Source organism: Lepidochelys kempii, chromosome 9, assembly GCF_965140265.1.
Source record: "Lepidochelys kempii isolate rLepKem1 chromosome 9, rLepKem1.hap2, whole genome shotgun sequence".
In the NCBI taxonomy this organism is placed as follows: domain Eukaryota; kingdom Metazoa; phylum Chordata; order Testudines; family Cheloniidae; genus Lepidochelys; species Lepidochelys kempii.
Genome location: NC_133264.1, coordinates 22,205,896 through 22,232,357, shown reverse-complemented (window position 1 = coordinate 22,232,357; position 26,462 = coordinate 22,205,896). Strand labels below are relative to the sequence as shown.

The 26,462-nt window shown below is 40.6% G+C and overlaps 1 protein-coding gene across 5 annotated transcripts in view; it reads right to left on the bottom strand.

Moving 5' to 3' along the window:
* IFT80 (intraflagellar transport 80) overlaps window positions 1-26,462 on the bottom strand; it is a 148,567-nt gene that overhangs the window by 34,706 nt on the left and 87,399 nt on the right. For all 5 annotated transcript variants that reach the window (XM_073359524.1, XM_073359525.1, XM_073359527.1 and 2 more), the window contains 3 exons: window positions 11,510-11,689; window positions 5,787-5,905; window positions 1,357-1,431 (listed from right to left, as the gene is read on the bottom strand). In XM_073359524.1, the coding sequence (XP_073215625.1) occupies window positions 1,357-1,431; window positions 5,787-5,905; window positions 11,510-11,689 (374 nt within the window). The remainder of the gene's footprint in view (window positions 1-1,356; window positions 1,432-5,786; window positions 5,906-11,509; window positions 11,690-26,462) is intronic.

Sequence of the window (26,462 nt, the reverse complement as noted above, 5' to 3'; positions counted from 1 at the left end):
AAGTGCTCACAGAAGCTCAGCAGCTGCAAAGGGTGCTCACTGTGTATATAGTTTAGAAACTGGTTTAGAGCTTACATCTGCCATTTTTTAAATCTTTCTGTATCTGTTTTTTCACCATGACTGAACTGTCATGGAAGGCAGATGAACTGTAGATACGCAGAAGATACTTTCTGTAATTAATTCCAAAGTCAGTTTATTAAGATGCCTTTCCCTATAGAGAAGTGGCCTTTTTCAATGGTTTATGCTTGTGACCTAGTATTTATATAGAATTTAAATAACAATGAATAACTACTGTTAGAAGTTGGTATAATCGATATTTTACAGATGAAGAAAATTCAAATAGAAAGATTAAAGGCCAAAGGCAGATCCTCAGCTGATATAAATTGTCATAGCTCTATGTCTACAGTGGGAGCCATTGCCTACTCATATAGATATTTGCAAGGGAAGAATGATTTCCCAAAAATTTTGTATTGACTTCAGTGGAGCTACGGCAATTCACAGTAACAGAGGATCTGTCCCCACAATTTCAAAAGCGCCTTCTAAATTTGAGTGCCTAACTTCAGATCTAGGGCCTGATCTCCCGAAATGCCTCCACTGACTACATTTGGAGCTTTAAGAGCACAATACCTCTGAAAATCAGATCCCAAGTGTTTAAAATTGGGCACTCAAAAATAATACACACTTTTGAAAATTTGGGCTTAAGTTATCTGTCCAAGGCCATATAGCAAATTAGAGGAAGACTAAAATTAGAACTCAGGAGTTCCTGATTCCCGGTCTTATTCCACAAAACAATGCTGACTCTCGGCAGAGCTACACACAAAGAAAGGTCTCTTTGGTAAATGATTTTCAGGTAGGTAACCACATAAACATTTAAAATGGAGGAAATACAGCCACTTCATGCATGTATAAATATTACATATAAGTACTATTAGTGAAAATGTAAAATTGCATTTTACTTTTATTCAGCACAGTTGACAATTTTATTAATAAGTAGAGGACCAGTTTGTAGTAAAGATTATTTCTATATAATATGTTTCATTTAAACAAACAAATATAAAAGATCAAAAAAAGATGTTAGTGTAACAGCTGAAGATTATTTACTTTCCATTGTAAATAAAAGATAAGCATAATGATACAGTGCACATGTAATTTATGAAGCAATTCAGTTCTGCAATCATATCATAGATACTGTATAACAACGTGACCTTTTAGTCACACAATATGACTCCATCCACTACCTCCAATCGTGTATATTTTATTTTGTTACTACTATTTGAGAAACACCCACCCACCCAAGTTTTACAAATGTACATTTTAACAAAAAATTAGTCTTGTGCATTATAATAAACAAACTACCTTTCTGCTTGTAGAATTAAGCTAACCGTTCCTTCTCTGAGGTCAAAGATAAGCGGTGTGTTCCAGTTCTTTGTACTAAAATAATATTAAGATTAGCATTAATTAACATTTCAAAAATTCACCAAGTAATGAAAATACATTTTTATCTTTGATTTTCAAAGGTATGAATGATAATTAGGTGTCCAATTCCTGTTGAAAGTCATGGCAGTTGGGTTTCTAACCACCATTTCCGCCTTTGCAAATCTCATCACATGAGTTTAGCCAGTGGATCATGCAGCTGCACATCTTCCCTCCTGCTTCCTAAACACTTTATGCACTGGGGTACACAGAGCTCTTGTAGTATTGTGCTCCATGGCTTGTAAGTCGCACAAAACCTCACTCTATTCTGCCCTCCTACACATTGTAGAACCACATCAGTTTAGTTTGTTCAGAGTCTTCCGCAGCTTTTACACTGGCCACAGGATTTACTCCTATATGAACTTATGCCTGCTCTGGTGGTTCAACAACAATCACATTATTGAGCAGGAAAACAATAATTAGGTATTAGCTTTAGATTCCAGCACCTATGACTGGTGAACTACATTACAGACATGACATGATTGAGTTCTATATCATCTCTTATAAATAAGGCTGCAAGTTTGGGCTTGTCTACACTACAAAATTAAGTCAACTTTATCTAATTCGACCTTGAGACCCCAAAATAATGAAGTCGATTGTGCGTAGACACACCATGCTCATTGTCTCAATGGAGTGCGTCCTCACTAGCAATACCTGCATCAATGCACAAAGCAGTGCATTGTGGGTAGCTATCCCAAAGTGCAACTTGCCACAGTGTGTTTTGGGAAATTTGTGCAATGCCTCATGGGACCAAAACATTGTTGCAGGGGAGAATGGGAACATTGCGTCGACATCCCATGATATACTGTGCTCCCTCCCTCACATCAACAGCAAACAACTCAGTGGTTTTCGCGCCTTGAAATCGCCGTGTGTATGCCATAACTGCAGAAGCACGGAGCCTGCTCAGCTGTGCACTCTTGCTGTGAGCATCTCAAACACCTCATGCTTTCTCCTGCAGTATTTCCAGAGCCAAAGTAAGGTTTGCCATGTGGAACATAGTGATGTCCTCCAGGCAGCCCTGCTGCAAGCCATTGAAAAAAACAATTCACAGTTTCTGATGGCAGTCACAGAGCAGTTGCACTCTGTTGAGTGCTGTTTCTGGTCCCATGAAACAAGCACTGACTGGTGGGACAGCATCATTTTGCAGGTATGGGATGATGAGAAGTGGCTGCAGAACTTTCGAATGCAGAAGACCACCTTCCAGAAACTTTGTGCAGAGCTTTCCCCTGCCCTGCAGTTCAGCAACACAAAAATGAGAGTTGCTCTGACAGTGGAGAAACAAGTGGCTATCGTTATTTGGAAGCTTGCAATGCCAGAGAGTTACCAGTCAGTGGGGAATCAGTAGGTAAATCAACCGTGGGAGCTGCTGTGCTCCAAGTGTGCATTTTAACTGTATTCTCACCAGAGGTGCCTTCCCAGGCATCACTGTCAACCACCGTGATGTCCTGTGACCCAGAGCGCTCCAGGGTTAAAAATATTTCCTGGCTCTTGGGGAGAATGGATCCACCACTCGCCTGTCTCCCATTATCCTCCTCCTCATCATCCACCATATAATCCTCCTTGTTGTCCCTAGATTCTCACATTTGTGAGGTGTCCACATTGTTTGTGGGGGTGCTAGGATGTGCTAGGGTCACCCCCAAGAATCACATGCAGCTCATTGTAGAACCAGAATGTGTGGGGTTCAGCACCAGAACAACTGTTCATCTCCCTTGCCTTCTGGTACACTTGGCGAAGTTCTTTTATTTTCACACGGCACTGCTGTGTGTCCCTCGTGTAGCCCTTCTCCACCATTCCATGAGCAATCTTTGCATAGATGTCAGCGTTTCTTCTGCTGGATCAGAGGTCTGCCTGCACAAACCCTTCTCCCCACACAGAGATGAGATCCACCACCTCCTGTGCAGACCAGGCCGAAGCACATTTGGGGCATGTAGTCTCCATGATCGGCTGTGCTCAAGCTGGCATGTTCACAGTGCTGATCAAACAGGAAATGGAAATTCAAAAGTTCCCGGAGCTTTAGCAGGGAAGGGGCTGTGTCCTGTGTACCTGGCTGCAGTGCAGCAGAGTTGAGAATGATCTCCAGAGCGGTCACAGATGAGCATTGTGGGACACCACCTGGAGGCCAATTAAGTCGAATTACACAGTGCTGCGTCTACACTACCTCGCAGTTGGTCCATGAAAATCAAACTAAGTGCTATGACTCTTGCAGAGGTGGATTACAGAAGTCGACATCAGAGGCAACTTAGGTCGACATAAAGGACCCGGTAGCGTAGACACATACATTAACAGATCGACTTAAGGCGGCTTCCTTCGACGTGACTCTGTAGTATAGACCAGGCCTTTGTCACAGAGGTAACGGAAGTCAGGGATTCCATGACTTTCCGTGTCCTCTGTGACTTCTGTAGCGGCTGGTGCGCCTGGCTCAGGAGCAGCTCAGGCAGCACCTATGCCAGGTGCATCAGCTGCTGCTGGGGCAGTCTTGGGCCACTGTTCTGCCTCATCTCCCCCCCCCACAGAATTTGGGTGTGGGAGGGAGCAGGGGATTGGGGCACCGGATGGTGTGAAGTGGGCTCTGGGTGGCGATTACCTGTGGGTCTCTCTGGAAGCGGTGACATCCCCTTCACTCAGCTGCTAGGTGGAGGCATGGCCAAGCTGCTCTGAGGGCTACCTCCGCCCAGAGCACTGGCTTTGCAGCTCCCATTGGCCGGGAACTGTGGCCAATGGGAGCTGTGGGGCAGTGCCTGCAGGCGGAGGCAGCACACAGAGCTGCCTGGCCACGCCTCCGCCTAGCAGCTGAGCGAGGGGGATGTTGCCACTTCTGGGGAGCCCCCCCAGGTAAACGCCACCCAGAGCCCACCTCACCCTGTCCTGTGCCTCAACCCACTGCCCCCTCCCACACCCAAACTCTGCTGCTGCTGCTGGGGGAGAGAGGCACAGAACCAGGTAAGGAACCTGCTGGTGCCGCCAACTCCCCCGCTCCCGAGCACCAGCGGGAGTCCTAGACCACGTGCCGCCCCTCCCCCAGCACCCGTGGGGCCCCCAGGCAGCCCCTTCCCAAGTTTTATTCACTGGTATTTTTAGTAAAAGTCATGGACAGGTCACGGCCCATGAATTTTTGTTTACTGCCCATGACCTGCCCCTGACTTTTCCTAAAAATACTCATGACTAAAACGTAGCCTTACTTATAAACAATAAATCCTATCTCTAAAGAAACTGCTGGCCAATCTGCAGAGCAAAGGTAATGGTATCCAAGAAACAGCTTGTATGTCATGGACTCTGAGCAAAAAGCAATGTTATCAAAGCAGTAACCAGTGCAAATGGGTCAAATGGCCAAATGGATGCAACTGGCAGCTCCATAATCTAGAGGTGAGCAATTCCCTGCCCATATTTAGATATTTGAAGGGTAAGAGTAATTTCCCATAAAATGTATTTATCAGCTATTTTTTTTACTCCATTTGCCAGATCATCAACTTGTGTGAATTGCCATAGCTCAACTGAAGCCAACAGAGCCAGGACAATTTATACCAGCTGAGGATCTGGCACATAGGGTACATTTTCAAAGATAGGGTTAACTTTGCAACTTTCATTCATGTTAGTAGAACTCAACAGTGGTGGAGCTAATGGGGGTTAAAAGGCAGTATGACCATCTCTGTGGCAGCTTTCAGGTTGACGTGTGGCATCTTTTCAAGTATATTATGCAATTGACTGAAGGAAGTGTATGACATGAATTTTTACACAGGGCTGGGGAGGAAGCCTGGGTCTCACTCACCCAGCATCAGCAGCTCCTGTCTCACAGGTCTGGATTTGCCTCCCTGCTCTGGCCATTGCAATATGGTGCATGGGGTCACATGGTGATGTGACCTTGTGCAACGTGTCACAAAGCCACTCACTCAAATTTGGCCCAGGCACCCCTCAGTTATGACAGAGTGGTGGCAAAGCCAAATCTGAATGGTGTTGCAACCCTGTGTTCCAGGTCACAATGCCCAGAGTGGGGATCTGGGCCCAGTTCCACAGGATGGGAGCTTCCACTTCCCGGCAAATGTGGGGCAGACTTGGTCTCCAACCCACCACCAATGATCCACCCCCTTCCTGGTTGCAAAAACTGGCTCTGCCACTGAAACACATCATGGTAATTCCTTATGCAACTATGAAAATATACATTAGTATGTATATAGGTGGGTTCTATGACATATATCTATAAAAAGATTTGATGTTTTCAAACCATGTATAAGCTACTGTACTTTAAATCAAGCTCCTTTTGAATCTCACTATGATTGAATGGATCAAATAATACTTCATTAATTGAAATTACTTACGAAAACACGTAACACTGAAGAGAAGTTGAAACAACTAAATGCCCATAGTTCAAAGAGGCCTTAATGACTCTGTCACGGAATTCAAGTAAATCCACTGCATCATTAATAACATTACGGACCTAATAAAAAAGGTTTATGGTTAAAAAAATGAAAATTATGGAACAGAAAACAGCATAATATTATACTCATTGTTAATTTTCATAAACAGCTGGCTGATATTATGCATTTATAGTACCATGTAACTATGTAGGAAGTTTTAAAGAAAAGCATTTATGAATAAATCAATAAAAAGCTCCTATTAACTCACATTTAATAACCTAGCATAGTTTTGAAATTAAAAGGATTGCATTAAGTATGTGGTTTTTACCTGCTAATTTGTTTTGTGTGTTCAAACGTGACTTGTAAAAAATGGATCTGTCTTCCTGAAGCAATGCCATCACTTAAATCAATGGTACACCCTCACCTGAAATCCTGTGATTAGGACTGGTCACTCTATCTCAAAAAAAATTACAGTAGAACCTCAGAGTTACAAACACCAGAGTTATGAACTGACCAATCAACCACACAGACCTCATTTGGAACCGAAAATACACAATCAGGCAGCAGAGACACACAAAACCAGCAAATACTGTACAGTACAGTACTGTGTTCAATGTAAACTACTAAAAAATAAAGGGAAAGTTTAAAAAAATATTTGACAAGGTAAGGAAACTGTTTCTGTGCTTGTTTCGTTTAAATTAGTATGGTAAAAAGCAGCATTTTTCTTCTGCATGGTAAAGTTTCAAAGCTGTATTAAGTCAATGTTCAGTTGTAAACTTTTGAAAGAACAACAACCAGAATATTTTGTTCAGAGTTACAAACCACCTCCATTCCTGAGGTGCTCATAATTCTGAGGTTCTACTGTACTGCAGTGATACAAAAGTTTCAGTGTGGAATAACAAAATTAGAGATTTGGATAAACTTCCTTACAAGGAAAAATGTTGGCACTGTTTTGTTTTAATAGCTGTAAACACATTATTATAGACATGGCTGATAGCACCCCCTGTTATTGAAGTTGCCTGACACTTTCCATTATAAGATCCCATTTTCAGTTGTTCATAACTTTGCCAAACTTTTACCATACTGCAAGTGAAGGTGTGATTGTAGTGGGGTAGGTATACCCATGCTAGCCTCAATCTACCTAGTATGGGTAACTATAATAGTGTAAATATGGTGGCACAGGCTTCAACATGGGCTAGCCACTCAAATACACAGGAACCTAGATATATACTTGGGCTGCTAGTTTACGTGTAAATATACCCACAGTTTAATTACCTGATCACGTACTATTTTCTTCCATGCATATGCATAAGAGGCGAAATCAAAATTGCAGAGGCAACCTTAATTCCTGGCATTTCCTAACCTTTGAGTACTTGACTTTTTAACCTTAATGTTATTGTAACGTAGATGTCATAGGGGAGCCCTGCCTGGAGAACCTTCCTGCAATAGGCCAAAGCATGACAAGCATGCCTTCCTCAGTTTACCCTTTCAGAGTCCCCAGTAAATCCACTTCAGATCTTAAATACTACTCCTCTTTGGGGCTGGTTTATTGCCAAACACAGTTCATTCGGTTTCCATCAAAAGTCACAAATATAGTCCATTTCTCACCCCAGTGCAAGCACAACACATCTTGTCATTGATGCCCCATACACTGGAGCCTTCAACGAGGCCCAGAGTGTCTGTCATCCTTCCCCTGTCCTTGCCCCAGGACAGCTACCCTAGCCCTTCCAGTTGGAGAGAAACCCCACTCTTCCCAGTGGGAACCACCCCCCATAGTTTCTCTGCTGGGGAGCATCTTGTCAGAGGGAGCATCTGTCACTCACCCTGGCCTTCTTATGATCCCTCTGAGTCCAGCTGTCTGGCCCTGGCAATGTTAGCTGCTCCCCTGCCTTCAGCCCTCCAGCCTTGGCTCTGAGGCTTGGCGATGACAGCCAGCAAACTCCTCTTGATACTCTCGTCTTCAGTCTTCCCCAAGGAACACCTTCTTCCTTTCAGGACCTTCTCCAGTATCCCTGGTCTCTGGCAGCTCTCATCTGTCCCTGCTTGAACCAGTCTGCTCTGACTCACTGAGACTCCCTAACTCATTCGGTCTCTCCCTGATCCTTTATAGCCCCCAGGCACTGCTCCACCCCATTAAGTGGACAAATGGGAGCACCTGTCCTGGCACAGGAGAACTGGACCTACTTCAATTACAGGGCCAGACACCTTGTGACAATACGTTTTTTGCTCAGTTGTTCTGTGGAGAGGACTGGTCATATGTGGGAGCTTTGAGTCTCTTCTACAAAGCAAGGGTGTGTGAAAGTCACTAGAATTTTTTAACGTGGGCAAAAGAACATATTTCTCCCTAGCATCCTTCTTGGAAATGGATGAACTATTTTGGTGGAAATGTTCCAAAATGTTTTAGCTTGAGGCAGACACCCAGTGTGGAATATTTCAGCCCAAATGGTTCAAATTAAGCAACTGAAAACAGTCTTATAATGTTGGGACAACCTTAATAATAGACAGTTCTCCAACACCACTTATAAGAAAAAGGGGATGTATATTGAAACTGAAAGGCAGCACATTTAAAACTGATAAAAGGGTTTTATTTTTTTTATACAATACACAATTAACTTATGAAACTCTCTGCCACAAAATACCATTGAGGACAAAAATCTAGTAGGACTTGACAAAAGATTAGACATTTAGATGCATAATGAGAAAATCCAGTTACATTAGGCAGGATATTGTGTGTGTGTATATATATTTATTTTTTAAATGAGGCATATAAACTCTTATTCTTCAGTGCATAATTCAGATACTGTATTAAGTGATGGGAGTTAGGAATAAACTTCCCCTATGGGCAGGTTATTCCATTATTTTCCATTATGGGGTTTCTTGAACCATCTTCTGAAGCATCTTGTATGGGCCAGTTGGCGACAGTACACTAGACTAGATCAGTGGTTCTCAACCAGGGATATGCGTATCCCTGGGGGTATGCCGAGGTCTTCCAGGAGGTACATCAACTCATCTACATATTTATCTAATTTTACAACAGGCTACATAAAAAGTACTAGCGAAGTCAGTATAAACTAAAATTTCATACAGATAATGACTTGTTTATGCTGCTATATATCCTGTACACTGAAATGTAAGTACAATATTTATATTCCAATTGACTTATTTTTTTAATTATATGGTAAAATGAGAAGGTAAGCAATTTTTCAGTAATAATATACTGTGACACTTTTGTATTTTTATTTCCGATTTTATAAGCAAGTAGTTTTTAAGTGAGGTCAAACTTGGGAGTACGCAAGACAAATCAGACTCCTGACTGGTGTACAGTAGTCTGGAAAGGTTCAAGTCCACTGCACTAGATGGACCACTGGCTGATCCAGCTTGGTAATTCCTAGCTTCCTATAAAAGCAAACATCATTAAAGCCAAAGCTAGGAAAATATTCTCTCTCAGGGAGTGATCATTCTTAATGAGTCTCCTGCAATCAGGCATAGAAATGGCCCTGTAGGCCAAGCAACATGGCAGAACCAGATTATGTTTTTCAATAAGGCACAGTTTTTGGGAAATGTAGGGGAACTTGTCTCCCCAACTTCTTCAGTATTGAATTCTTTGACATGGTGGGAGGAAAAAGGGTAGATTTCTCAGATGTGGAACAGATTTTTTACATTGAAGATTCCAGCCTGTCAGGATAGAGAACCCACTGGAGGGCTCACTGAGCACTTAGGATGTTATGCTGAGAATCCTTACACATTTTGGAATTGAGGTCTGTCAGGAGAGTTCCAATGAAATTCAGCTCTTTTCTGTTAGAGGAGTAAGTGCAAGTTAGGATTGACAATTCATCACCTGATCAAAAAATCATAGGCCCATTAGGGATAAAAAAAAATCTAAGGAAATTGAAAGAATGACACTTAATAGTAAAAAGATAACTGTGCAAATAATTCATGTACATGGGAGAGTGATCTCTTCAAACAAGGGTATTTTAGATGTTGTCCTACTGATGGTGGAAGCTGGGTTTGAACTTCTTCAGATCTGCAGCCAGCTACAAAACAAGGACTTAATGCAGTAGCTACCAAGATCCAGTGGCCACTCACATAGCTCCTAAAGAGATCTATCCTGACATGCTCACAACTGCTGTCTCACTCCATAATGTCATTTGTTGTTGTAACACTGAGCAGGAGTTAGGGTTGCCTAGAGCTCTTGTATAGGCATCTCTTCGCTATTTAAATCAATGTAAAATAAAATAAACAAACATCCTGGATCAGGGTTAGCTATATTTCTCAAGTGTTTGCATATACAAAATCCCTAGAGGTTGCTAGACAGAACCATCTTTTACAAGTCAATGTCTGAGAATGAATGCAGAAATACAAATTTTGACCTGTGAAATTGTTTTTTGTGTTCCCAAACACTGATTCCTGATGTACCATCCAGAGGATAGAGGGGTAATATAGCTTTCTGTTGTTACAAGTTTTCCCAGTTACGTATTCAACATTAAAGAGTTCAGACTATAAGATGTTTAGGTGCTTAATTATTAATTTAGGAGACTAACTTCAGGCACCCAGGTTTGAAAATGATGGCCTGAACTCTAATTGGAAAAACTTGTAACAACAGAAAGTCTGTATTATCCCACTGTTGACTGGTTATGTTATGAGTCAGTGTCTGGGAACACAGAAGACATATTAGCAAGTCAAAATTCAAATTTCTGTATTCACTCCTAGATATTTAGGTGCCTAATTGTGGATTCAGGCCAGGATTTTCAAAAACAGGAGCCAAAATTTGAGCTCTATAAACTACAGTTAGGGGCATGCTTCATTTCTAACAGTGCTGATCACCCAGCAGCTCCCACAGATGTCAACAGGAAATGCTGAGTGCTCAGAACTTTATTGGGCCCTTATCTGATTTTCAAATATGGATTTAGGAGTTTTTGTTGTTGTTGTTGTTATTGTTTTTTCAAGTCTTAGCATTAGCAACTCAACTTTAGGCATCCAGATTTGAAAATTTCAATCTCAATGTTTTATTATTTTCCATGCATTAATTCCCTAAATCCTCACTAGGAGATAGTAAAAACAGCCTCTTAAAAGATATGTTACAATTTTTTTCCAAGCTTTGGAAAATTTGAACCAGCGACTGTAATATGGTGGAGCAGTGCAACAAAGGACACTAACACTCTTCATGATTGTGGTCAGCTGTAAGTTGCCAGTTTCCTCTTGATTGGAAATCCAAGAAGACAGATCCATTCATCATAGGGCCATAGAAAAATTAGTACCCGGACTGTAGCAATAGCCAGCGATGGTACAGCTCTATCAGTGGCAATCCACTAGTGTAGACATGATACTCAGCCCTGTCTACACTATTGCTTTATTGGTAATTACTGTATTATTATTTCTGATGTAAACAAGACCTATGACTCAATCCCGTATTCATGCCCCCACCCCACATAAAAGCAAGATGCTGTGATCCTTAAGTGAGCCAAGAGGCTGATGTAGTTCTGGGTCATGTGATTGTATACTCAAACACACACTCACATACCACTTGCTCATTCTGGCCTTTTTATAACGCAAAGGTATTCAGTCCTATCATTTATACTCTGCAAAAATTGTCCATTCACAATTATTTGTCTTTACTGAGTTACAATTGTGAGTCTTACATAAACAATCCTGAAGGTCAATTTTGCTGAACTTGTAACCCATACCTCCATAGTTCTTCTTTTAGTTAACGTTATTTCAAAGTTCTTCCACTCCCACCGTTGCTCCACGACATGGGCAAAAATCACATGTCCATTTCCACAAGCTCCTGCTATTTGAGTACCATCAATAGACCAAGCAATATTAAATATACTGCCAGTATTTGGTTTCTCTAAAGCATATGACCACTAATAAAAACAAAACAAACAAAAAAGAAAAGGAATCTTAATACTTTCTTTGAGCTTTTTATGAACAAATATTGCTCTAAACAAATGAATGCACTTATTTAAATTGTACTAATAAACTAATCAATGGAATGAGTTTCTTATTTTTGCAGGTATCATACAGAGGTCTGTTTCTTAGTAAGATGATTTGAAGACAGGAAGTACAGAAGTAAAAGAACCAAATACCACAACATTTGAAGCATATTAAGCAGAAAGTTATGCAGCCTAAATATATTTTAAATGTATTCAGGCATTCATAGAGCTAAGCAATCACTAAATAAAATTTAAACTGCAACTTCATTTACTTAAAAGCAACAGTACTGGTTATGTGGAACCAATGGACCAGATTCTCCAATAAGATGCAGCTGCTTTATACTGAATTGCTAGCAGTTTCTGAACCTAGAGCCAGCATGGCCCTAGCAGAATCAAACAGTGCAAGGGGAATCCTCTGGTGGTACACAGCCAGCCCCAGACTCCCACTGCCACTTCTCTTCTTGCTGACATAGGCAGGGAACAGCAAACCGCGGCCACTGGGAACTGTGGGTGGCCGTGCAAATGTAAACAACCAGTCTAGCGGCCCGCAGGTTGCCCACCACTGGTGTAAGGTGTATTGTTGGATTGAAAGAGGCATGGCCAGGATGTCTCTACACTATGCTGATCCCAAACTGTGCTTTTAGCCCTGATGGCCATTAACAGCCAGTAAACTGGAGCAGCCCTGAGGCTGCTGTAATTTACACCAGGGATTGCCCTGAACACAACAGCCAAGGATTGGGAAAGTGCTTTATGATACCACCTTTCCTTTCTTTGTCCTGAACTACACTGTGTGGAAATTGACTCTACACCAAGAACTGACCCAAGATATTAAAAGGAAAATAGATTTTGTTTTCAGCATCAAGAACTGATCAGTGACTGAATCATGAATATAGAATCCAAGATCTGTAACATTGAACTTAAAAAGAAAAGGAGTACTTGTGGCACCTTAGAGACTAACCCATGTATTTGAGCATAAGCTTTCGTGAGCTACAGCTCACTTCATCGGATGCATCTGATGAAGTGAGCTGTAGCTCACGAAAGCTTATGCTCAAATAAATTGGTTAGTCTCTAAGGTGCCACAAGTACTCCTTTTCTTTTTGCAAATACAGACTAACACGGCTGCTACTCTGAAACATTTAACTTGTGGAACTCACTACTACAAGATATAATTGAGGCTAAAAGCTTAGTAGGATTCCAAAAAGGAATAATAAGAACATCCACTGTTAAATGATATAGGATTAAAACCATTTAAGAAGTAATATAATGACCCATACTTTTGGGCAGTATTTTTTAAAGTGTGGGTATGACCCCTGGAAGATAGAGGATGTGAAGTATTGCAAAGGGCATGGAAAAATCTCTCTATTTTCCGCTAAAATCTCAGCTTTTAAGTAAGTCTCAAATTGCTATGGTTGTGTAGTAAACCTTTAAAACATGACCCAGGTGCAACTAATGCAGTAATGTCTGCCTAAATTTACACACAGCCTGAAACAATAGCTCTGAGGTGTCAACTGCCCTGTTCATTTCAATGAATATTAGCTCAGATGCCAAGGATGTTACTTACTAAATATCAACTCTGTGAAATACCTTACTGCTGAAAGCATGCAGTGAAGGAAAGGAAGTATCATTATGAAGATCTACCCAATCTACTGAGTGATTAGTCAGTCATTTTAGGTAGGCCTTTAATAACAAATGGCCAGGATGAAGGAGAATACAACTGGTTTCATTTTCCTTAATAGGGGCATCAACTTTCAAAAAGTTTGGGAAATGATGCTTTAGGGCACACCAGCCTCTTACTGACAGCGGTTAGGAATTGTTTTTCCCTAAGGACAGGTTATTTCATAAACTGTCTTATCATATTTCTTACACAGCTAGTAGTGACCACTGTCAGAATGTAATTCTGGAGTAGATGTACCACTGATTTGATCAGTTAGGGCAATTCCTATGTTCTCATACAAATACGAGGTTTCCCAATAAGTCTTATACACAATGTAGTTCTTATTAAATTTTAAAAAGTTAAAAATACAGGAATAGCTGACATTTGTATAACACTTTTCATCCAAAGATCCCAAAGTGCTCAAACTTTTAAAACTGATTTCAAAAACTGATTCAAAGATCATGTCACTCTTCACTAAAATACACAAGTGGGTCGACAGACCCTTTCAAAGGCAAAACATCCAGTTGCACAGTTCCTTCTACCATTATAATGGCATAATGCAGCACTGGTTCATTACTGAGTCACTAACTTCTCAGGACACCTCAGAAGTTTCCCAATCCCAGAAGTGGCCATGCCTGACTTGGCTTATTTTAAGCAATCTAAGGAGATCAGAACCTGATGTGGCATGGCCACATGCCAAACATCATACGTCAAGATTATTTCAGTTTCCATGAGAAAAAAAACAATGAAATAGTTTTCCTAAGGCACTAGAAATTTAAACAGTAAGTAAAATGTCACATTTTTGCTTGCAAACCTCGTTAATAGAAGCTTCCTCAGATGGGAATGCCCATCTGACTGACTTCCAGAAGAATATGTTTCTATTGAAAGAGACTGCAAAATTTCCAAGGATTTTATGGGCCTAACATATTTTCTTTCATCTCATCCTACTGCTTTATGTTGTCTATATTTATTTAAAGTTTATCAATCAGGTTTTATAAAATGGACCCAGCAAACATTGGAACAGCAGTCAGCTCTTAATGTTCTTTGATAACTTAAGTGATTTGCTTGCTTACAATGCACAAAAATTGTATTTAAGAACAAATAATTATTGTATTGCCCTCCTGACGTAGCTGGTTCAAATGTTATGCAAATATCCTGGGCGATCAGAGGAGGAGAAATCTTCCTTCATAGGCTATGGAGCAGCTTCGAAGAGGCTACTGCATACTAAAGGCTAAAGGAGCCCTTGTACCACCCTGTGATAGAACATAAGCTGGAAGATCTATGTAGTTACAATCTTCTGGCTCACCATTTCATTCCCCGACTTGCTTCCTGCACATTGCTGTATTCCCCAAATCCTGTCTATCTTGTCCAGTGGGAATGCAGCATTTCCAGTGTAATGGGGATGTAGGGACAGGATTTAACCCTTTACCATAGTCAAATTAAATATGTAGAAGATGTAGAGAGGGTTTTTTCCCCGTAAGCACACTTCTATCGTTTCCCCTATTCTTCCCCTCACCATAACTGTGACAATATTTTGACAATATTTGCATTAGCTCTAATTTTTCTTACTAGCCTCTCCCTGGCACAGACACCCAAGTCTTGTCCACCTTTTAAGGAGTATTTATTTGGTGACCAAATCATTTAAAAGAATGAATTCACTTGTTTTTAAAATTTGGGGACAAGTCCATAGCGTTCAAGACAGTTCCTAAAAATGGCCACTCAATTAGGTCAGAGATTCTCTATATCAAGAAATAACAGCTTCTCTACACTAAAAGAAAACAAGGCATGTTCACATTTCTTTGACCAGGCCAAGTTTGTGCAATTGAAAGTATGTCATCAATTATCAGAAGATTGCCTTCCAGTAACAGAGTGCACCTGATCTTTAGGTATTATTAATCCCTTGACTTCTTCTTTTTAACAAAATTTTAACAAATTCATAATAGAAACTATTGGAAATATCTACTGTCATCTATGGCTTTGCCTCCAGCTCTTAGTTTTATCACATTTCACAGTACATCACACTTTGCAGCAGTTCTGGCTCCCTATTCTTCATATCCACCTCCTGGAGCTGTATCTCACATCTGCTGCTGCTCTAGAAAACAGCCAAAGTAGCCATCACCTAGGAAGGGGGAGTGGGAGTGAAAAGTGCTTGTGAGTGGCATGCACTGTGCATGTGTGTGGTGATGTCACCATGCATGGCCACATCTACTCTGAAGCTGTTGAGCTCCCTGCTGATGATACATTGAGGATTCAGCCCAAAGTTCTCCTGGCTGCCACTGCCACATTCCACAGCTCTTGAGAGGTCAAAAAGGAAACAAAAATGGGGTAAACAAATAGAAGAGACAAAGGCACAGGAGGCATGGCAGGAGAAACAAATGGAGGGGAAACAAGGGGGAAGCAAACAGGTGTTCCACATGTTAGCCTTTTGTCACGTTCTGATGCTTTGTCTCTCACACTGGCAGGTCTGCATATTGAACGTCATGGATTGCTCTCCTTGTGTATTAGTATGATGGTAACTTACTGCATGTTTTCTGGGAGACTCTCCTTTTCTACAATTACAGCAAATACTCTACCTAATAAAAAGCCAGATTGTGAACTCATTGCTCCCACTGGTGAAAAGTTACTCATAGAAACAGTCCTACTGGAGTCAATGAGACTACTTGTGCAAGTAATTGCTCACTAATGAGAGTTAGGGGATCACAGTCTAGGAATAAGCTCTGCCCAAAAGTTTTAGAGGATATCTATGCAGCCAAATTCTTTATTGGGCTTTTCCCATCCTTTCAACTTTTTACAGCCCTTTCATTCTCCATTAAAGTTACTGGCTCTTCTAACCTAATTGCATCTTCCAGCAGAACTGGCAGTTGTCCTATTTTCCCTCCTCTACAGTTTTTACAATAGGCCACAAAGGGACATAGTCTGACACAATAATACTGTCAATACAAACTTTATACACCTTGTCCAAATGATTACAGTCTTCAATCATAAGATTAATTCTAGAGTATGAAAATTGACTATCCATATATAATGTTTAGTCATTTTTCATTGGGCGCATATATACAGTATTTATAAAACTAATTTCTTGCCTACTGAGACAAGTATTTATCTACTCTCTATCAGTTAAATTCTGTATTACTTGAAATGAGAGGGTTTTTTTGCTTCTGACTAGAACAGCAACTCTTGTTTTTTTCTTTTTACAAAACAGAACAAACTAAAAATAGGATGGCTTTGAGATATAACCATCTCTTCTCTGGAAAGATGAGCTTCTTATACAGTTACATTACATTCTATTTTTAAGGTAATTCAGTACCCTTTTTTCCTTTACTATATTTTAAGCCCATTAACATTCCAAGAAGTAATTTTATAAGTACTAATAGTTTCCATTATATGGTAGATGCAGGTAAAGGTGTTCAAACCAAAATTTGTCTTTCAAAAAAATTTGTGGCGTTAACTCAGTTATGAGAGACCTTTATTAAATTGTTTGTCAACAAAGATAAACAGAGATAAGGGAATAATCTTTGTATATTTCTCAAACTCAGTAAGGAAAGGACTTCCCTTCCTTTCCTTTCCCTTCCCTTCTGGGATAAACTGATTAAATTTATATCTCAAGCCTAATTTTGTTCTTTCCCTTGGTCCCATATCCTTTTTTTAAAAAAAATTATCCTCCCAATTCAGAACTTTATTCCCTATTTCTCTCACCTGTCTCGAAACTTACTTTCTTTAACTGAATTTTTACATCTCTACCAGTCATTTGGTACCTTTTAAAAGTCTAACAGAACGTGATGAATCATTCCTAAATTCTTAATTCACCAATGGAATAGCTTCTGAAATATACCTTTCCACTCTTAACATTAGTTGTGCACATTAGATTGTAACAACATATTTCAAATTAACATCATTTTAAGTTTTCAGGACACTGAGTTTCAGATAAAATGTAGCTTAAAAACATTAGAAGAATTTCCAAGCCATGACTTGACAACTGTTTTCTCTTTCCTCCCATATCTCAGAAACACAGTTTTTGTACAAATCATCTCCAAATTTGGGAATAGGAGGGTAGGGGTTGAAATGTCCATTGGCCACACATCAAACAAGCAAAATAATCTTTTTTTGTAGATTCTCGAAAGGGCTATAATGAGAAACAAGTCTCAATCTTGACTACAGAGAGACCACAGCCTCCCCATAATGATTTACTTGAATATAAAAAGGGATTTAAACAATTATTAGACATTTCTTAGTCAATATTTTAAATAAAATTTATTAAACTATATTTTAAAGCTCTCAGGAGAACTAAATCAGTCAGGAAGAAAAACTGACTGAAGTTAAATGAAGACATTGAATTCTAATGACTTTTGGATACAAGGTCCTCTTCCAAAGGAGAAATAGTTGAAAAATGCTTACCTAATGTTTTTAACACATTTAGCACTCTGATTTCTTTTGCAGTACACATAAAATCCCCAAAATGTCAAGTTCTTCATACACTTAAAGTCATCATATGATTTATATAAAATTAAATCATAAACATTTAAATAAAGATAATGCTCATGAAGATTCAGAGTTAGAGATGAAATTCAATCTCTTTATTGTGCCTATGATTTGTAGTATACTGTATGAAACCTCCTACTGTTCTTAAGCACAACAGGGTGAGCAAAGGATAGAATATAAGCACTAATTGAATTTCTGAACTCAAGGACTCAGTGCAGAGTGATAAAGCCTCACAGACATGCCATGGACTGCCCCTGCTCTGCAGCTGTGGAAGGTAATTGTGATTCTTTGGGAAAAATCCATAGCCTTCTCTTCTGCATAGATGGAATGAATTCCTTATTAGGCATACTGTACCAGTCCCTTCTACAGCACAGTCCTTAACTTCTGTCTGACTTCCATATATGGCAAATGAAGGCTCTTGAGACACAGGTCAAATTATTCTAATGAGCAGATTCAGAGAAAGTCCTAAGGCTGGGGTATATTCTATCACAGCTGACCAGATGTCATCAATTTGAGGGAAGGAAAATTTTAAAGAAGCATTGTCTCTAAGTTAGTTGTTGGGCTCCACCCAACTGATAGGTTTGTTTCTGAGATCAGTCAGTCATTTGCCTTTACCTCTTAGTAACAATGAGGAGCTTGATGTAAATAGCTCTCCTTGGCCAATAGCAAGAATAGATTTGTCTATTAGGGAAGAAATGAGCACTAATGGGGCCCATAAAAGATCTGAAGAACTAAAAGAAAATATGGTTTGCAGTTTACCTTTTTGATGTACAGAAGATACAATCTCCCCCCTGATAACATACAGAAGATATTATTTATTATTTTTATAGTCCTCAGACTAGAAATCCCTTTGGGATTTGTAAAGGGGTTTGCTCATTGCAGAAGTACCAATTTGCTGTAATTCTAGGCCAGGAGTGGCATACCAGCTATCTTTTGGTCTGGTGCCACTGCCGACAGGCACTCTGTTGCTGTGGTGGTCTATCTTTTTGTAACTGGGCCCTCTGGCCAGTTCATGATATTTATGTCCACCCTTTTTGGGGTGGCAGAGAGTCCAACCAAGCTATAGTCCAATGACCTTATAGTAGGTCTTTCATCTGTCTCCGGGCCCCATGGTCCTTACACCCCTTACTTCAAGGGATGCCACCGTACCTTCCTTGGTGGCTGGTAGGGCAACACAGGCTCTCCCTCTATCTGCGTTCCTGCCCAGGGATCCTGTAGCTGGCAGCCAGGGTCTACTCCCTCAGATTCCTTGCTGCCTCCCTGGACCATTTCCTACCTTTTCTATCCACCAGAGAGTGACTGCAGACTCGCTCCCTGCAGCCCCTTTCTTCTATAAACTTTCTGACTTTATAATCACCACTCAGCCACTCCTCAGCAGGACCAATTACATCACCAATTAAGCCTGACTTTCTTGCTGTCTCTCTTGAAGGTGCTTCCAGGCATGTTACTTGGCCCCTCAGTCCCACATTAACCACTTCAGGGCCTGTGTGGGATATCCACCCCATCACAAGATTTTATAAAGTCATCTGAACGATGTAGTTATCGAAATGAAATGGGTAGATTCTACGATTAAGTCAAATATGCTGTGAAATATTTTCATATTGCAATATTAAGAACTTTCTAATGCAAACTTGAAAAATCCTAGTTTTAATTCTGTGTTCTAAATTATCTCAATATCAGCCCTATGCCATTCTTTTATTATGCAGGGTGTTATAGCATTTCTGTATTCTCTTAAGATGTGTAGTATATCCCTCATCATGTACATTCTACCATAATAAATATAAAATCACTTAACCATGTTAAAATGAAAGATAGAAATGAAGGATTTTAACTAAAAAATTAGCATATAATTCTTAAATGCAATAAATGAATGAAAATATGAGCATATGGAAGCAAATGGACATACTACCCATAGCTGCAGCATTGCAATGCTATAATACCATACTTCAGCATTACTGCTTTGTTGGTGCTTTGATTATGTCATGTTTAATCCATTTCAATGGAGTAACTCAAGAAAAAAAACAGCAGCAGTTAATATTACCTATCATAAGCATCCTTTTTCTGTTAACACAATATAGTCAAAAAGATTAAGTATAGGACACAAACTGAAGAATTACTCTTTGAAGTCTAGATACTACAACCATTATATTGTTTATAACAACGATAGCTCTAAGACCCAAGTAGGTAGGTAGGATCTAGTTAGCTGTGACAACCAGACACAATGTACTTAATTAAGTACTATTATCCCAGGCACAAGTCCTTCAGTGAATATAGAAAAAAAGGATTTCCTTTTGTTTCAAACAATTAAAGTACTTGACATCTAAAAAGAATAACAGTATGATTTAGTCAACTTTACATAGGATGGCTATATCACTTCTGGCTAATCTTTTTCAAGGTTATGATTAGTACAAAAACATGGAATTCTATAATGGGAATGCTGACCGTAACTAAACTGGCATTACTAAGCATCAGTATAACATTGAAACCTGTGTAGTACATGTCTCAATTCTTTCATAACACCTTTCTTTTGGACATGAGGGGAAACATGAGATCTTCTCTTGGATCATCATTAATGCTACTCCATAGGTAAGACAGCAGAATGGATAAACAGCAAAGAAGTGTACACTTGTGCCACTTAATCTCCCACTTTACACAAACTAAGACAAGCATGTCACGTCCATGTCAGGTTCTGATCTGCTCTGGACCCTGGCAAGTTTAACAACTTTCAAGTCCTTAGGGTTGCAGAGCATTTTTCTGTTTAAAAACGATTTCATACGTAAGAAAAATGCTAGAGTGAATAATATCAAAGTTCTGTATTTTCATGATTTTCAAAGAACTTTTCAAACTTTTTTTCATGGTTTCATGATTTTCAAAGAACTTAAGGCTCCCTTGTCACTAAACTGTCCATAGCTTTGTAATGTTAATAGTACAATCTTCACTCTATGGTACAGACCAACGAGGTGATAACTTGTTATTACCATTTTCCACAGAAATAAAGGCTGCTACCCACTGGAGCTACTAAGGTGATCAGTAGCTATTCCACTGTTCAGCAAATGGGAAGGACTATTTAAAAGGCCAGGGAAAGCAGAATTTCCAAAATTTCAGTAGAGAATGAACTCAAAAAATGGAAATATTTTTACTCAAGAATTTACTTTCTGCTAGCAGCATCTCCCACCATTCTGATCTGTATGGGCATTCCCCTTCCTGTCTGCAGTTTCCAGAGGTAATTGAAAGCTGCAGCACAGCCTTGCTGGCCATGCCCTCTTCTCTGGCCTCCATCAGATGATTCATTCCAAAGCTGTGTAGAAAACTTATAAAAAATAATTAGTAATGATAGTTGCTTCTTGGCACTGGAATTATATACAGTAGGTCACTGCCCATATGGTAACTATGCAAATAAAATGTTGACCCTTGGCTGAAAAGCCATCCAAGGTGGCTAGAATTGTTGGAGATGCGGCTATCAGAAAAAAAATCATCAGATAAGAAATTTTCCATTCATTAGCCCAGTATCTCCCACAATTCTGATATATATGGGAAGTAGCAAGAAATGAGTTGGGGTAGGGAGGGATAAGAGACTGAACAGAAAGAAACAGAAAAGACACCCCTCCCACACACGGCAAGGTTTTCACTGGTCCACTACCTGCAGCACCTTCCTGCCAAAGAAGGCCTCTCCAGAAGACAGAGTTCACTCTATAATGTCTGATAAAGGTCTTAGCCGATGACCATGACTCTGCAGATCTCTGTGGTGGAAGCTCATGCTCTTTCAGCTCATGAGTTTCCCATGGATTTTCTGGAATAGAAATCCCAAACATCTTGTATGCCACAACAATGCACAGTCTGATTCATCTGGCAAGGTATAGCTTAGATATTCTGAGGCCTTGACACCTCTGGTAAAAGGAAATGAACAGGGAGCCCAATCTCCTTGTGGATTCTGAACATTTTAAGTAAATCTTTAGTGCTCTTTTTTGATATCCAAGATGCACCACGATTTCCCAGTCAGGTGCTGTGGTGTTGGCCAGAATGAAGGAAGGGTAATTTCCTGCAAGTCATGGAAAGGAGAATTCACCTTAGGCAAGAACATTTCTGGAGTTCTTACCATCACCGTGTCATCATGGAACACACACAGTATCTTGCATGGATAAAGCTGCTGGTTCTGAAACTCATCTAGCAGACATGATGGCGACCAGAAAGCAGGTTTTGATGGAGAGGTAAAATGCTGACATAGATATCAGAGGTTCGAAGGGATGGGTAGTTAGGGCTTTCAACACCAGTGGTAGGTCCCACTTAGGGAAGATTGGTCTGACCACTGGTCTGGCCACTCTGACTTCTCTGAAGAATCTGGATACATGAGGGTTCTCAGCCAAGGAGCCCAAGGCTCCTACAAATAGTATGCTACTAAGGCCTGATACACGGTATGCTATAGTGCTGGGCTGAAGTCTCTTAACCACATCTTCTTGATGGAAGTTCAGAATAACTGGAATCCTGGGATCCTTTGGGATTTGCTTTGCAGTCTTGGCACCAAAAACTGAATTTGGCCCAGATGAAGGAATTGGCTTTTAGTATGGAAATTCTCCTGGAAGAAGAGCAGAGTCCTAATAATTTTGGGTGATCGGCTGAGGGCAGCTAACGCTGCCCTTTCAACAGCCTGGCAGTGAGTTGAAGATGCTCTGCATCTGGATGGAGGAATGAGCGTTGGTGAAGCATGTCTGGTCTTGCTGGTAACAGCAATAGGGTTGCAGTTTTAGTCCTATCAGACTGGAAAACCAAGGTTTCCTTGGTCAGCACAGCACTAGCACTATTACATTTGCTCCTTCTCACCTTATCTTTTGGATCACATTCTGTAGGAGAGGGAAGGAAGGAAATGCGTATAGCAGGCCTTGTGGCTATCTGTGTGACAGAACATTTGTCTCCATACACTTGGGTTTCCCTGGTGCAGTATTTTGATCGCTTTGTTTTCTTGCCATTGGCAAACAGGATGACTGGACGGAGATCAAACTTCTGCAAGATCAAGTTGAAGATCTCTTGGTTTAGGCACCATTCGGAGTTGTTGACTTTGAATCAGCTGAGCCAGTCTGCCTTTTGGTTCACCTCTTTTTTTATTTGGATCACTTTTAGGGAAGGAAGAGTTTTTTCGGCCCAATTCCATTATCTCTGTCACTTCTGCATGTACAGCTGTGCTCTTTGTTCCTTCTAGGTTATGTATGCAATCATGCTCATGTCTGACTAGACCAGGTCATGGTTTCCCTCTAGGTAGCTCTGGAAGCTCAGCAGAACTAGCTTAACAGCTCAGGTCCAAGTGATGGAGGCCCAGGAAAACAAATCACAGCATCAGAGTACTCTGTGCTGTTCTGGATCCAGATGTGCTTCCCATCCCTTTAAGCTGGAGTCGGTGGTGAGAACTTGAGGGTCTGAAGGGCCTATGCAGAGACTCCTGCTGATATTTTCTGGGACTGTCTGCTATCCCAGGGAGTCGAAGACCTGGATCGGGACTAGTACCTGACTTTGCATTCACTCTGGGGCCTGGTCACATAATGATGTGTGACTTCACCCACTGGTGAAATGCTATGCATGAGACCAGGAGACCCAGTAGCTAAAGACACTGACCTACAGTTTGTCTCATGCATGTGATCAGCAAAAGTATCTGATCCTGGATCTTCTGAAATCTGTCTACTGATGGGTAGATCTTCGCCATCAAAGGGTCTATTTCTATGCCCAGGTGAATAATCCTTGTTGAGGGAATCCAGGAACTTTTCTTGGTGTTTATTATGAATTCATTGCTTGCAGGAGATCCAGATTCTAGACTGTGGAACTGCATGCTGCTGCCTGGGATGGGTGCCCAGGACTATAAGCCACTTTATACCCCCCTGCCTCCAGCAAGAGGAAGATTTGCTTGTGCTTTATGGGGTGTCAGCTCCCTGAAATCACCAGTCCATTAGTTCCCAAACAATTTAGTCAGGGCTCTGCAAGCCCTTACTTTGCTGTGCAGGTTAATAATACGTGCACCCTAATCCCCTGCAGTGTCCAGCCCTTTACCACTTCACACTCACAGAAATTACCAGGTAAGCTGTACCCAAAGGAACAGTGCACACACCAGCTTGCTTGATTCAACTGAAGATCAGGTCCATTGTAACATCACAGCACTGAGATATATTTATAGTAAAAATAAGCATAAGCTTGTTATCAAAGGCTAAGATTTAAGAGATAGTGAGTAAGAATAACACAGAAACAGAAATGGTTATATATAAAACAAAAAATATACTATGCTTCCTAGAGTCTAACCTTAACTTTAACAGGCTAAGCCTTTTTCTAAAGTAGTTTATCTCCCCTAAAGCAATCACTCAGTGTCTCCAACCAACATGGCTGGGATCCCTCTTTAATGAATGCAAAAAGCACTGTCCTTTTTGCTTCCTCAGTGAAGGATAAAGAGGTGTTCTTCGACCTTCTGCTTATATCCTCAAAGTTGAATGTTTTGTCCCCATGTTCAGGATAACTCCCCATGGTTTATTCCCTGGTGTTCTGGCTCCACGTTGCCTTCATAGTCTCATGTTGACATCAAATGCAAATGGACCTCTATTGTGTTGGATTACAATGCTTATTTTACATATGAACTCAGGCAGATGTGGAATATACACCCTTTGTCTGGTCAAAACCGGCTTGTCAACCCTGCTTTGATTCAGACTTTAAAACATTTTTTTCAGTATGTACGCACAACTCCTTAATCATCATCCATACATACATCCTGCAATGATTATGAGGATTAGTATGACATAAGCTTTTATTAGAGGCCTCACTTGACCCTCTTTGAATAAATACTATGAAGCAATGCATTGGGAGTAGTGAATTTGTCATGCCTGTCAGGAGTTACAGTTACAGAACAGTGATCTCTTTGCTAGCTGGCACTTAGAAGTTCTTAGGGTCACACCTTGCCCTAGGCCCTCTAGGAATTCCCCTGATGGGAGGGTGCGGGGGTGTCTCATTGCCAGAGTTCTGTGCCTCAAGTTGTGAAGAAAGGGGCTAGTTATAAGCTCTCCTTCTTTCCCTAGAGAACTTGGGAACCATTCAGGACTCGGGGAGGATCTTATGTTTGTGGTCCTGTATTGCCCCTGGACCAGCTGAACAAAGTCCTCCTCATCCTTAGAGCCTCTGCCTTTTCTGCTCTGTCTCTCCTTGCTTGGCTTTTTTGTGGTGGAGTCTTGGTTTATTCAGGTGGTAAGAAACTCACCATGCCTGTCTGACTCAAGGCTCCATTCCCTTCCAGTGCTAGGGTCCCTGTCTGAGAATAGGCAGGGCACAATTCACCCTTTGGAGAGCCCATTAAAGCTGCCTCGCAGTTGGAGCACCCTTTCAACTTAGCCCAGTGCTCAGGCAGCTGCTCTGCCATACCTGACAGAGCGCAGAGGAACCCAGCAGGGAGATGCTGCAGTGAGGACTCTGGTGGTTGCAACCACCGGGAGGCTGAATACCCAGTCCAGGAGGAGGAGAGAAAAGAGAAGGCTGCTTGCTACTGCCTGAAAACAAACAAAATAAAAAGGCAAAGGAAATGTCAGGAGCAAAGAGAACTGCCACTGACTGCTACTGCAGAGGCAGAAGATTTAGGGGTAAACCAGAGAAGGGGCCATGGCCAACATGGTTTGTGCTGCAGCCTTGAACTGCCTCCAGAAACTTCTGATAAGGAGGGAATACCTCATACCCCATGTCAGAATTGTGGGAGATGCTGACTTGCAGAATATGAAAGTGTTTGTCTGCATTAGTTTTCACCCTCTTGAAATTACCACCAGTGTACTCTTACTAACATTAGGTTTGTCTTACATTATCTGCTGTGTAAATGCAGTTTGCAGAAGTTATTTAATTGGATGAAGGTTTTTTTTCCATTCATTAAATCAATTTAGGATTCAATCCTGCTCCATTTAATTCATTGACTTCAAAGGAGCAGGATGTGGCCTTCAGCGTGTTTGTTCTGTTACTTCTTGTTTCCCTTCATTCACTAACTTCATTTTGGCTTGAACATCCTTCTCTATTCACACACAGTGGTTTAGGTCCTGACAGTGCTGAGTACCTTCTAGGAAATATTGAGCACCCTCAACAACCCTTAAACGCACTTATCTCCCAGCAGATGCTCAGCATGTCACAAACTTGGGCTACTAGTTTCCCCTGAGGATCCATTAACATGTGTTTCTATAAATTCATGCTCTCTCAGTTACAGCTGTTTACACTGTGCACATGTTCCATGTAACTTACATGCAAACTAATCTTACAGTGGATTTAAGTTGCTCATCAATAATGAATTCAATAATTTATTTATTTAAATATTACAAAATGAGTCAGCAAATAAATAATTGGCAGAAGTATAGAGCTACATATGTCCTGAGAAGTTAGAGTAGGTTTATGGTACCATCAAAATTAGTAATTTAGCAAACACTCTCACTATTGCTAGTCTTTTACAAAAAGTCCTGTTAAGCGGTGGGAAAATTCTCATTATATCACTGCTATCAAATAATTTTAACTATCAAAATTTCAAGTCTATGCTTCAGGCTAAACAGCCTTGGAAAAAGTTTCTTAGTGGACAAGGAG